Source organism: Phytophthora sojae (assembly GCF_000149755.1).
Source record: "Phytophthora sojae unplaced genomic scaffold PHYSOscaffold_14, whole genome shotgun sequence".
In the NCBI taxonomy this organism is placed as follows: Eukaryota; Oomycota; class Peronosporomycetes; order Peronosporales; family Peronosporaceae; genus Phytophthora; species Phytophthora sojae.
The window spans coordinates 497373-509542 of NW_009258128.1; the positions used below are offsets into that span (position 1 = coordinate 497373).

The window sequence follows — 12170 nt, forward strand, 5'->3', positions numbered from 1 at the left end:
CCAGTTCTTTGGAACTCCTTCGCTAGTGTACTTCAGCGGCTCCGCCATCTTGGATCACCCGCGTGCAGCCGGAAGTCCGTCGGTGCTTGGGCTCAGTACCCTTTTGGATGGCGCACTTGTTGGTCCGTACGGCCTGGAGCCACCACTAGTAGGAAAAAGGAAAAAGATTGAATGGCTGAGCCTCCCAGCTCTTACCACTACTCTCGGGCTTGAGCCCGTTTCTCATGCAACGACCCGCAGCTCTCAGCTCTGCTAATTTTCTCAGGTACCTAGTCTCAGCTTTCGCCCGGGTCTCAACTCTGACCTTCAACTTGGTCTTGGTGCACTCGAGCGGATTTTTTTTCAGAACATGTATTCTTGTTCCTTGCGGCCAATTATTTCTTATCCACCGCATTTCATTAGACACGGACGAGTGGTACGCTGTACCGTATCTTTTTCTCTTTGGCCGCGGATTGGCCAGCGCACGTATCCAAATGACAGCGCCATAACCGTTACGATATCATACAATCACTTTGTTCAACTTCCAAGAAACTGCTCAAGATGCTATCATCTTTCCAATACGCCACCTCCCATAACTGCCAACACTATAATACAGCGGAGACGTGCACAGCTACCTACGCAGCGGCCGCGATGGCGAAGAAGGAGTTCCACAAGGTCTACAATGCGCAGGCCAGGCACGGCCGCATGCCCACGCAGACGCAGATCCTGCTGGCCACCATGGGGCTGGCGGCGCTGCTGCTGCTACTGGAGCTCTCCATGCTGCGCGGCAGCGACGACCTGCCGCCCGCCTACCTGGACGCGGCCATGGAGGAGGGCGACGAGTTCTACCCGGACGAGATCCTGCAGTCCGCGTTGGCGGACAACGTGGACGAGGCCGACCTGGTGCACCTCAGTCTGCTGCACGAGGCCTGCCTCACCCACAAGGACAGCGTCGTGCCCTGGACCTACGGACTCAACGGCGAGGTGACCAAGCCCAGCATGCTCATTGACAGAGACGACCCGGATCTGCTGGAGAAGATGCGACAGTGCCCCGACGTGGACATCTTCCTGCCGCTGGGCATCCGCGGCCACGGATACTGCGAGGACTCCATCGCCTACACCAAATGTGCGTTGTTGAAGAGAAGATAGAGGCGTGCAGATGGGGAGGGAGTGCTAGTACTAATAGGCTGTGTTTTGGCTGTTGCAGTTCTGGAGTCGCGGTTGCTGCCCGCGTGGGCGATTGAGATGAAGTACGTGGACAAGAAGACGGGCGAGACGTTCTCGTACCACGACCTGTGCCCGAAGACGCCTATGATCTTCTTCAACCACTACTGGGATGGAATCCCGGACTCGCCCGACTGGCCGGCGTCGAAACCACTGTACCTGATGCCGAATATTGAAATGTACGAGCTGAAGGCCGAACACTACTGGGGAGTGGACGTCGTGCTGTGCAAGACGGCCATCTGCGCTCGCCGAGTGCGGCTCTGGTACCAACAGGAGGGCAACCCGCGCAATACGAAGGTGCTCTACACGAGACATACGTCGTCGGATGTTGCAGCATTGGCTAGGAATCGACTGGGGGAAGAATCGATCAAGCCCAAGAATTGGTCCGATGTCCAGTTTATCCATGCTGTCGGCACCAGTGTGCAGAAAGGAACCAAGCCGGTGCTCAATTGCTGGCTGGGGCGCCCAGACTTCCCACCGCTGCATATATACATGCAAGAGGACGTCTACAACGGCAACATCAAGGGCTTCTACGGCGACAAGATTAAAGGCTCACAGGTGAAGCTACACCTCGGCCGCGCCAGCGCAAACGACTTCGGCAAGATGATAGCTGAGTCAGCCTTCTTCATGTGCACAAGCTTGCAAGAAGGGTACGGCCACTACATCAACCAGGCGCGAGCGAGCGGCGCGGTTATTGTATCGACTGACCTGCCGCCGATGAACGAGTTTTTGAACTCCAGATCGGGCGTGCTGATTCCAGTCTCGCGCTGGGCATTTAAGGAGCAGATGCTTGGCGGGAAATACGAAGGAGAGCACGGTCTTAAAGGCGTGGAGGGTTTTACGGCTGATCTAGGTGGCCCTGAAGTATGCGCTGCAGTAGAGAAGGTCTTGGCCATGACCCCAAACGAGCGCAAGGCAATGGCGGCCCAGGCCAAGAAACAATACTTCATCGACTTGAACTTCTTCGCGTCCAAGATGAACGAGCTGAGGGAGCTTGTGCGCGGGGGTGAGCCTCCTCGGTTACGCAAGGGGGAAGACGCCAAATAGCTCAGTTGCGTATTATGGGGAGGAAATCAATCCTGCTGGCCGCTTTATAGATCCCGCAGACGCGACGACGCTGCGGAGAATAGGTAGAGAGGGATGACGATACATTGTGTCTCGATAAGACATTCGTGTAACTACAGAGGCCGGGGAGCCTGCACGTTAATTACTACTACATCGCACCAGGCACTGGCATGTCTTGAGGCTTCTGGTTTTACCTCACGACATTTAACGTTAATGTAGTTGGTATGACATGGACACAGTTGTCCATCAGAAACAACGAGCAAGATAGGAAAAATGCGGGCGACTGGGCCAGCGCCATGGACACGAGGAAGCGTCTGCGCCAACAAAACTCAGACGACATCGTAGCTCCGGGAGAGAGTCCATCGCAGCCCGAGCACTATGTTGGCTTCTTCGATGGAGGATCGCGTGGAAATCCTGGACCAGGCGGAAGTGGAAGTGTACTCATCCAGGTCGACGAGTGCGGGGTACCACGAATCGTCTGGTTGATTCGCTGCTACGTCCTACGTGTACAAACAATTTCGCAGAATTCAACGGATTGCTACACCACGTGGACAAGCGCAAACTCAAACAGGTGCACATAGTAGGAGATAGTCAACTCGTCTTACGGATGATACGGGAGCGCAGGCGGCCAAAAGCTCGGGTGCTACAGCCTATTTATGACAGAGCACGGCGCCTAGCAGACTCGGTGCGCGTAGCTTCATGGAGACACCACTACCGTTGCCACAACAAGATGGCAGATTGTCTTGCGAACCTCGCTATGGATTCCAGACGAAGTCAGCAGGATGAACCCATGAATAGGGACCTGGTGGAACGACGATACCCGGGCGTTCTCAGCTTCTTGACGAATGACTACAGGAAATGGGCAGACACGAACACAGGACAAGAAATTCTCATGCCCTCTTCTCTCTAAGCGAAGCCACGGCTTAGCTTATAGGGACATGCACATCGTACATATCAAACCCACTCCTCTTGCTCTTGAGGATGGAAGGGGGATTAGAAGTTCGGCCACAAGGCCAGTAACTCAATACACCTCAACGTTATTAAAAAAAAGGGTTGCTGAGTCGGTTCCACGTCGCTGTTCAGCCTGGCCAAGAGGTCACGTACGTTCGATCTCTCGCGCTGCCGATGAAGAACCCTTTCATGGTGAAGATCGAGAAGGTCCCGCCGTCCCTTATCCCTATTGCCTAGGCATGCTACCTGAGTAAGTATTTGTTGCACAGCAGTGTCCATACGGCGAACCTAGTTGACCATTAACACGACCGCCTTCTCTCGTAGGATAGCTGGGTCAAACACCATGATCTATTGTCTTGAGCACAGCCACCACAATACTTACTGCCCTTCTACTACGAGACGTACCCGCATCAGTCCTTCTCTTCTGCCTGTGCCGCGTTCGTCGTGAGCACTGCCGGCTTCTCTTCGAACGGCGTGGCTTCCACGATGCCCCACTGTAGTTCTTCCGGGTTGGTGACATCGGCCTCAAACGTCCACGCAAACCTCGTGTTGATAGCCTTTCGGTCCTCAATTCCGTCTCCACCTTCAGGCGAAATCAGCAGGTGCTCCGTCACGTCGTACTGCACGCGCAGCGTGAGCCACTCGGCCTTGACCTCCTCCTCAACCCTCTCCCTGGTGTACTCGACGGCCTCCAGCGCCGCAACGTTGACGTTGAGTTGCTCCAGCACAGCCCGTCCCAGCTTGCTCTCCCCCTCAACAGGGGCCGAGGGCTTGTGTAGCAGCACCTTAACGCTCTCGGGCGTCGCCAACTGCTCCAGGAACTGCTTGGTCTCGCTCTGGTCCTGCGCGTAGAGTCTGTGGAGCACTGTATTGGCCGCGCGCTCCGCTCCGCGCACAAACTCGGGCAGATCCACGCGCGTGTGGGTCGGGAACTGGGACAGCACGTACATGGAGCTGCGCACCTCGTCGGGCGCCCCCGACACGAACACGCGCGGCTTGGCGCGACTGTAGCGCACGAAGTCCGTCATCCCGTTGAGCACGCGGCTGGCGATGGCCAAGCCCCGCATGGACAGGTACTCGTCGTCGATACCCAACCAGCCTTCGGGTCTGCTGGAGAAGTGGCGGCGGGCTGGGGACGGCCGAGCGCTGCAGCAGCGGCGCACGACGCGTGAAGAGGGACGCAGCATTGCTGCTTGGATGCTTGGGAATGAGCGGCGTCAAGGTGTCCACCTCTATTTGTACCAATCAATGGATTTATATTTGATTTTAGCCAATCGTAGATGGACGCACGCATTCGCCCAATCCGTATGCAGATCTGAGTCCACTCCAACTTGCCCTGGTGGTAACTTACCACCACTGGTAAGTAGATTGCAGTCGATACCTGCCTGCAAAATAGGATAACACCACTAGATCGCGCCTTTTGTTAGCCTTCCTGCAGAAGCTTTCACCCTCCAAGTCGGCGTGGCGGAGCTTCGAGAACGGCACCCCAGTAACGAGCGCCGACACAAACGTACCTAAGTCCATCTCCTGTATCGCACGGTGCAACCAATCGCACCAAGTGGTTGTCAACTTTTTTTTTTTTAAATATTCGAGGGTACTTGACAAGGCACTTGATAGTAGTAACCTCCATTGACCCACGATGCAGACGGAGAGGTCCGGCAGAGAGAAAATATGAGCTCTGCAGCAAACATGTATCGTGCGATGTACTGCAAATACGTGGCGTAAGGAATTGTTGCTAGTGATATTCCTCGACAAGCCGTTTGCTTCAAGCAGGTGTTCGAGCACATGGCGCAACCTGCGGTAGTTTACCGTGCACCGTTCCATTTCTAATAGCTTCACTTGATCTTTGTATTCTGACATTTCAATAGTGACATTTCAATAAAATATATTGAAATGTCACTACACGGCTTAGAAACGTTGCACTGCACTGCAAACGGCCATACATTGAGAGCTGCGACCGCGACCATGGCGACGGCGGATCTTGCGCCGCCCTACGACGACGGCAGCTCTACCGAGAGCGAGTACTACTTCGACCCGGCGGAGGAGGCGGAGGAGCTCGCGGCCAACGCGTGGGCACACGAACTGGACGCGCCGGTGGCTCCCATCCAGTCAGAAGCCGACAAAGTTGTCATTAAGCAAGAGTTTAGCGACTACAGGTCAGCGTCGGAGAATTCCGAGGGCATTGCACTTCCCCAGGGCAGCGAGTGGAGCCATGGCGCGGCAAGTGCTGCTGCATACGACGACGCAGTGGAGCGCGCGCTGGCCATGGCCAGCCGATTCGAGCGCGAGATGAGCAAGGCTCAGAAAGAAGAGGCGCTGACGGCGGACACGCTGGCCGGTAATGAGCAGGATCACGAGCAGGAGCAGGAGCAGGAGCAGGAGCAGGAGCAGGAGCAGGAGCAGGTGGAGGAGGATTCGCGTCCGGAGGTCCAACGGCAGAGCAAGGCGGTGGTATGCACGGTGAGTACAAGTGCGGAGGTGAAGGTAAAGATGAAGCCGAAGATCGTTTCGCTGAAGAGCGTGAAAGCGCTGACACCACCTGCTTCCGTGGCGAATCCAGTGGTTGTGGGGCTCAGAAGGCCACCGACGAAGGTGGTCGGAGCGCCGAGCGAATTGGAGAGAGGGCTGTCAGTAGCTCGGTCGACGTGGAAAGCCACGGGCGGTCAACCGTCTAGTCAGAAGGCAAGTCCGAAAACCAGCAACACGTCACAGGCGGAAGTTTCCTCCAGTCGCTGCACAGAGCACAGCGAGCCACAAGATAAGTCGATATCGACTCGATCAACTGAATACAGGAAGTCCCAGCCAAGACGCCATAGCAGATCTCCATCGAAACATCCAACCGAGGGTTCGAATCGGACAGATCGGAGCAAGTCGCAGGCGCGGCGTCGAAGTCCAAGATCTAGACGACGTGAAGAGAACGAGAGATCGAGATCGCCATATCGATCTACTGCTAGTCCACGATCACGACGCCATCGCTCTGGTGATAGTTCCCGAGACGAACGATCTCGCAGTCCTCCACGATATTTGCGATACGAGCGGAGGAGTAGAAGTCGTGGTCGAGACAGGGAGCGGCATGGTGGAGGGAGGCATGAGCAGCAAGATGCCACCAAAACAGATTTGGATTCGCGGCGTCCGAGCACAAGTCACGGAAACCAGCGTAATGATCGGGAAATTGAAGGATACCACCGTCAAAACAGTGAGCGCGCACAACGCCCAAGAGCTTCAACCGACAGTCGGCACGATGTGAAAGATGGAGAGTCAGCGATTCGACGCTATGACGAGCGTGGTGCTAGAAAATCAGAGTCGACTCAACCAAGACCCGCTGGCGACGTTTTGGCGAGCCCCACCGCTGGCCCAGCCACAAAGAGGAGTCCAAAGGACCCACGCGTCAGAGCTCAAGTGGGAGTGACTGCCACTCAGCACAACACGAACAAGAAACCCGCGACATTTCGCCACTTTCATGATGAGTTCGAGCGAAGAGTGCACAAGTTAAAGCTTCGTGAAGCAGATTTGAACGAGAAAGAGGCCGCAGCTCAAACTCGACGCGAATCGAGGCATTTTGGCAACAGAAGGAGGAGTATTGAAGCCGAAAAGGCTCAACTGGAAGCGCAGGATCTCGAGCGCTTCGAGAAGCTCTATGAATCGATGACAGTGTCAAAGGAGGAACTCGAATTGTACCAAACGAGGCGAGAGTTTGCCTATCGAGTCGTCTGTTATAAGCGGAGGCAAGCGGCACTGCAGGAACAAACTGGTGTATTTGGAACACCTGAAGAAACTGCGGTTCAGTGGCGCCGGCTTGACGAAGAGCGTGAGCAATTGATTCGAGAAAACAACGACTTGTTCCACGACGTGATGGGCCAGCATGAGCTGGGTCGGACTTACGAAACGCGCAGCAATACCAGCAGGCCCCGAAAACCAGAAAAGCGTCCTAGAAACTCGGACATTCCAGACGGAGAACCATTTTTGAAGCGGGTTAAACGAGGACTAACCGCTGCTCATCGACAGCTTGATGTTTCGTCAAGTTCACGTGTAGTTGTCGGCGCTTCCTTGCAACACGGGAGCGGTAGCAATCTTCCTGCTTCACAGCCTACCAACAAGCCATGGTTCCTGAAAGGGTGAGTAAGTACAGTATTGTATGGCGATCACTGTAGTAACTATTGCTTGTCAACATGTATTTTCATGTATTATCCCAACAAGTTGTTGAAATTGATGTCAATTCCAACTACAGCGAGCTGCGAGTTTCCTCGGTACACGTTGGCGTCACCAATGCGTCCAGCTGCTGGATAATTGAGCGCACAATGATCTCGGCGGACTTCTCCTTCGCAAAGCCAGGAGACTGACCCGACCACAAGGACGAGAAGGCCGTGTCTCCATTTGCCTCAGCAGCCTTCTTGAGCGCACCGAGAGGTGCTCCAGCCGTGGGGAACTCTGGCGCTGCAGCACACATGGGTCTCAGCTCTCGCATAACGCGCGTCACGAATCCTCGAGCTGGCCGGCCGGAGAAAATGTTGGTGATGGCCGTCTCCAGAGCGTCTTCCCCCGTTGCAGTCGCAGCCCGCTTCAACATTTTGCGATGCAAAGCCGACGTCTTGGTCTCATCGGCGAGCAGGAAGACGGTGCCCATTTGCACTGCAGCTGCACCAAGTGCACTAGCAGCCAGAACCCCTCGAGCGTCGCCGATTCCTCCCGTTGCAATCACTGGGAGCTTCACAGCGTCCACGATCTGCGGGACCAACGACATCGTCCCAATTTGCCGCGGGAAGTCCATGGAGCTGTTGCGGTACTGCTCACCCGAGGTGCTAGGCTTGCTACCCTCCCTGGGTAGGAACACAGCCCGATGGCCTCCTGCCTCAGCCCCCTGCGCAATGATAGCGTCGCAGCCTCGCTCCTCAAGCCACACAGCTTCGCGCACAGTGGTGGCGGACGAGATCACGAAGGCGCCCGTGTCCTTGACACCTTGCAGCATGTGTGGAGCCGGCAGGCCGAAGTGGAAGCTGACGACTTCAGGCTTGAGCTCCCGCACGATATCGAGACTCTTTTCGTCGAATGGCATCCGTTGCGCCCCCTGCGCTGTCAAGTGAGTGAGGCCCACGCCGTACTCTTCGTAATATGGAGCAAGGATATCTTGCCACTGCTTGTCCGCCTCGGGGTTGGCAGCAGGCAGCGAGTGGCAGAAGAAGTTGAGGTTGATATGCGCCGTCGCAGCGGCTCGGAAGCGCTGCACGTGCTCGCGTACAGCATCAGGAGACAGCAGAGCACACGGGATGGCGCCGAGACCTCCACCACGCGCCACTGCAATGGCGAGTTCACTGGCTTGTGCGCCGGCCATCGGGGCTTGGAACAGAGGCACACGCAGCCCCAGCCGCTGGATGATCCCAATAGCCGCCACGCCATGGCGGCTATTGGGAGCGGCTCCAGAGCTCGAGAGCTGGCGGAATCGGGAGACTTCGAAGTGAGACCGGGAGCTGCAATTGATGCACATCAAATCGTTGGATTGGATGGTTTGATGAGTGACCTAGAGAGGAGCTGATTCGTTCGTCAAGATTCGTCTTCATTGACTTGCCAGGAGCCGAGAAGCTTCTCCACCAACGTGCTGACGTCCATCTGCCATTGTCGGTGGACATCTTTGTCAGCAGGAAACCTGCACAATTTGCGTCACATGACTGTAAAGCACAGGTTGAAGTTGAACTGCACCCTCAACTTATAGCGATGAAGGCCGCCTAATGCGCAGACGCAGCAACGAGGACGCTACAATCTTGTCGTAGAGACTTCTATCTGCTGCTAGGCTAGAGGGGAGACAAGAACTTCTTGCCATTAATGCAGTGCCATGTCCTAAAACCAAGCTGGAAGGTGCCGTAAAGGCTCCCGCAGAGCAACGCCGACTACCAACCTTCGGCTCTCAAACGATGCCAAGCCAGCTTCCTGCATCTGTTGCAGTGCCAGCCAGTCTGTTGCCAGGCCAGCAACACGGCAACTTGCCGGCAACTCAGAGCGCCTTTGCCGTTCGAAAATTGGAAATGGATACTTTGGGGTCGTTCGGCACCCATATTACTCACAACTACGAAACATTGCGATTGGTCAACCCATCTCCCCCTTCCTTCAGTTTAGAGTCTAAACTAAACTTTAGACCAGGCTTGGCATTCTTCAATCGCCGCCCGTGACCACACACGATGAAGCGCGAGCTGCGCTCCGTGACGCTCAAGGCGTCGCCGCTGCCGTCCGCTCCACCGGCGCGGCTGTCCTCCAGCCACCGCCGCTCCTCGTGGCGGCTCGGGCCGCTGCTGCTGCTCTACGCGGGCGGCTTCCTGCTGCTCGAGCTGTTCCTGTTCCGTCACGCGCAGTTCTCGAGCCACCGCCGGCTCGTGGAGGTGCCCGGGGACTCGCAGCGGTTCGCGCTGTCGCCGCCGGACCTGGAGGACGCCGAGTTCGCCAAGATTCAGGTGCCGCGCTGGATGACGGACGAGAGCAGCGACGTGCCCGTGCAGGAGCGCGAACACCTGAGCTGGCTGCATGCGGCTTGTATGGCCAAGAAGCAGGCCATCATCCCGTGGCAGCACGGCGCGCCGGAGTATGATGGGCAGGAGAGGAGGCCAGAGGCTAAGGTGCTGGAGAGAGGAGACCCACGAGTCATCGAGCAACTCAAGCAGTGCCCAGACGTGGACATCTACCTGCCCGACGGCATCCGAGGACTCGGATACTGCGAAGACGCAGTCGCATTTACCAAATGTAGGAGCTGTGTCGGAGTGTGTTGTACGCTATAGGTACTGACTATCTGTGGTGGCAGTCCTGCACTCGAGGTTGCTGCCGCTGTGGGCGCTGGAGGACCATTTCTTCGACCCGGAGACAAACCGCAGCGTCATGTACTACGAGCTGTGTCCGCTGACGCCGATGCTGTTCTTCAACCACTACTGGGACTCGCGTCCGGACCGGTCCGAGTGGCCGCGCTCCAAGCCGGTGTACATCATGCCGAACATTGAGATGCGCGAGCTCACGGCGCAGGAGTATTGGAGCGTGGACGCGGTCATCTGCAGGACGCTGGCTTGTGACCAGCGCGTGAAGGCCTGGTACGCGCAGGAGGGGAACCCACGCGACGCCAAGGTCTTCTACACCAGGTTCACGTCGTCCGACTCAGCAGCCCACGCTGTTGAGATGCTCGGAGAGGAGAATGTGCGACGGAAAAACTTTGCAAAAGTACGATTCACACACACGGCTGGCTCCAGGTACGTGCTCTGGATACTCTGTATGGTTGGTGCAATATCTGACTGTTACCTTTGTGTCTTGTTGGTGCAGTCCGTACAAAGGCACCGAGCAGGTACTCGACTGCTGGTTGTCACATCCTAACTTCCCGCCTTTGGATCTATATATCCACGAAGACATCTACGGGGGGAAATTCGAAGCCACGTACGATGACGCGATTCTGGAGGCGTCTAACGTAAATCTCATTCGCAAGCGTATGGACGCCGTGGGTTTCGGGCAGGTATTGGCCGAAACGTCATTTTTCTTGTGCCCAAGCACCCAAGAGGGCTACGGCCACTATATCGACCAAGCGAGAGCGTCTGGCGGCGTGATCATCACCACGGACGCTCATCCGATGAATGAGCTCATCTCGTCCAAGGACATGGGCGTTCTAGTCAAGACTAAGCGCGAGGCCCATCCGGATATGCTGCTCGGAGGCGCGTACCAAGGCACGCACGGGCTCCGATCCGTCGATGGACTCGTGGCCAAGTTTTCAGCCGAAGATCTCTGTGAATCCGTGCAGTACGTTCTGAAGCACACCAGCCCGGCGAAGCGCGAGGCTATGGCGGAGAAAGCTCGACGGCAGTACCACGAAGACACCAAGTTCTTCGCGCAGCGCATGATCCAGCTTCGACTATTTGCCCGCGAGATGCGCAACTCGTGGGTACCGCCGGAGGAGGACATTGCAGTGGGGGATCCTGAGCGTATCAATCTCTTGCGGGTCGAGTCTTGACGGTAGACTGCGGGCAGCAGAGCACCACCAGCCGTTGGAAGATTTTTAAACAGGTCTTATGCAGGTCTGGTCTTTTTTGGTCCGTAGGACCAAAACAAGACCGAAAAAAAAATTAGCCTCCAAATGGGACATAAAAAGGACCCTACACAAAACCGGGTTTTGGAAAAACTCTATAATCAAATATGCAAACGGAAAATAGATGTATTATGTATTAAAGGGGATATTGCATGAAAAACCATACTGGACAAAACCAACCTCTGCTGTCAACGGTTAACTGTAAGTTATGCTAACCCGGCTTGTACTCTAGCTGCCCGGGTCGTCCGACTTGATGAACACCCCTGCCCCCGCGTGTTAATGATTCAGCCAAACGATAGAGTTCACACTCGGCGGATCCGTCAGCACCAACAGTCTCTCCACGGTACCAACACCGTCTTACAGGCGACTCACATGAGGCCGCAGCGCAGTCGCCATGGGCCCAACCAGCGCATCCCAACGCAAGCGAAGCGTCCAAATGGTGCCAAATCTTGGTCAGCAAGCTTCACAGGATACCATCCACTCTCACCAGGCCGAACGTCAGCCAACAGCAGCCAAAGCATACGAGAAGAAGTCGACGTCGATCTTCGGCCCCTCAGCTACCACTATATGCATATAGGCCAGACCAATTGTGGTTTTCCTTCATTTGCTGCATCAAAGGGGGCAATCGAGAAGTATATTTTGAGTAGGGGCAGAGGCTTGAAGTGCTCTGCGAAGCAGGGGTGTGAGAGACTGGCCCAATGGAATGTGGTGGGCGAGTTGCGAGCTAGCGCCCTGCTGTATGTCGATCGCTCGATCACTAGCGCTGGTCGCTGTGTCTGTGTGCTACCGCTACTTTTCCTAAAACGAACTCTCGCTACTGCTGTCTGCTGTTGTACTCTGCCTCTACAGGAAACCCCAGTAGCCTTCCACCTATGCTTCTCTTCACTGGTTCCGCTTGCTTCGTCCG

General features: G+C 55.9%; 6 protein-coding genes across 6 annotated transcripts; 4 read left to right on the forward strand and 2 right to left on the reverse strand.

Moving 5' to 3' along the window:
- Positions 1 to 630: 630 nt before the first annotated feature.
- PHYSODRAFT_532125 (homeobox and AraC-type helix-turn-helix domain-containing protein) lies at positions 631 to 2250 on the forward strand (the record flags this gene model as incomplete). Its single annotated transcript, XM_009539821.1, has 2 exons — positions 631 to 1105; positions 1187 to 2250. The coding sequence occupies 2 exons, from the start codon at positions 631 to 633 to the stop codon at positions 2248 to 2250; spliced, it is 1539 nt and encodes a 512-aa protein (XP_009538116.1).
- A 589-nt stretch (positions 2251 to 2839) lies between these two features.
- Positions 2840 to 3046, forward strand: PHYSODRAFT_415657 (hypothetical protein; the record flags this gene model as incomplete). Its single annotated transcript, XM_009539822.1, has 1 exon — positions 2840 to 3046. A coding segment is annotated over one exon (207 nt), but the record flags the coding sequence as incomplete, so codon positions are not given.
- Positions 3047 to 3629: 583 nt separating this feature from the next.
- Positions 3630 to 4169, reverse strand: PHYSODRAFT_532411 (hypothetical protein; the record flags this gene model as incomplete). The annotated part of the gene is made up of 1 exon (XM_009539823.1): positions 3630 to 4169. One exon carries the CDS (start codon positions 4167 to 4169, stop codon positions 3630 to 3632), a length of 540 nt encoding a protein of 179 aa, XP_009538118.1.
- A 943-nt stretch (positions 4170 to 5112) lies between these two features.
- PHYSODRAFT_319754 (hypothetical protein) lies at positions 5113 to 7338 on the forward strand (the record flags this gene model as incomplete). The annotated part of the gene is made up of 2 exons (XM_009539824.1): positions 5113 to 6199; positions 6578 to 7338. The coding sequence occupies 2 exons, from the start codon at positions 5113 to 5115 to the stop codon at positions 7336 to 7338; spliced, it is 1848 nt and encodes a 615-aa protein (XP_009538119.1).
- A 103-nt stretch (positions 7339 to 7441) lies between these two features.
- PHYSODRAFT_341509 (hypothetical protein) lies at positions 7442 to 8701 on the reverse strand (the record flags this gene model as incomplete). The annotated part of the gene is made up of 1 exon (XM_009539825.1): positions 7442 to 8701. The coding sequence occupies one exon, from the start codon at positions 8699 to 8701 to the stop codon at positions 7442 to 7444; it is 1260 nt and encodes a 419-aa protein (XP_009538120.1).
- Positions 8702 to 9389: 688 nt separating this feature from the next.
- On the forward strand, positions 9390 to 11188 carry PHYSODRAFT_566039 (hypothetical protein; the record flags this gene model as incomplete). The annotated part of the gene is made up of 3 exons (XM_009539826.1): positions 9390 to 9945; positions 10004 to 10439; positions 10510 to 11188. The coding sequence occupies 3 exons, from the start codon at positions 9390 to 9392 to the stop codon at positions 11186 to 11188; spliced, it is 1671 nt and encodes a 556-aa protein (XP_009538121.1).
- Positions 11189 to 12170: the final 982 nt, after the last annotated feature.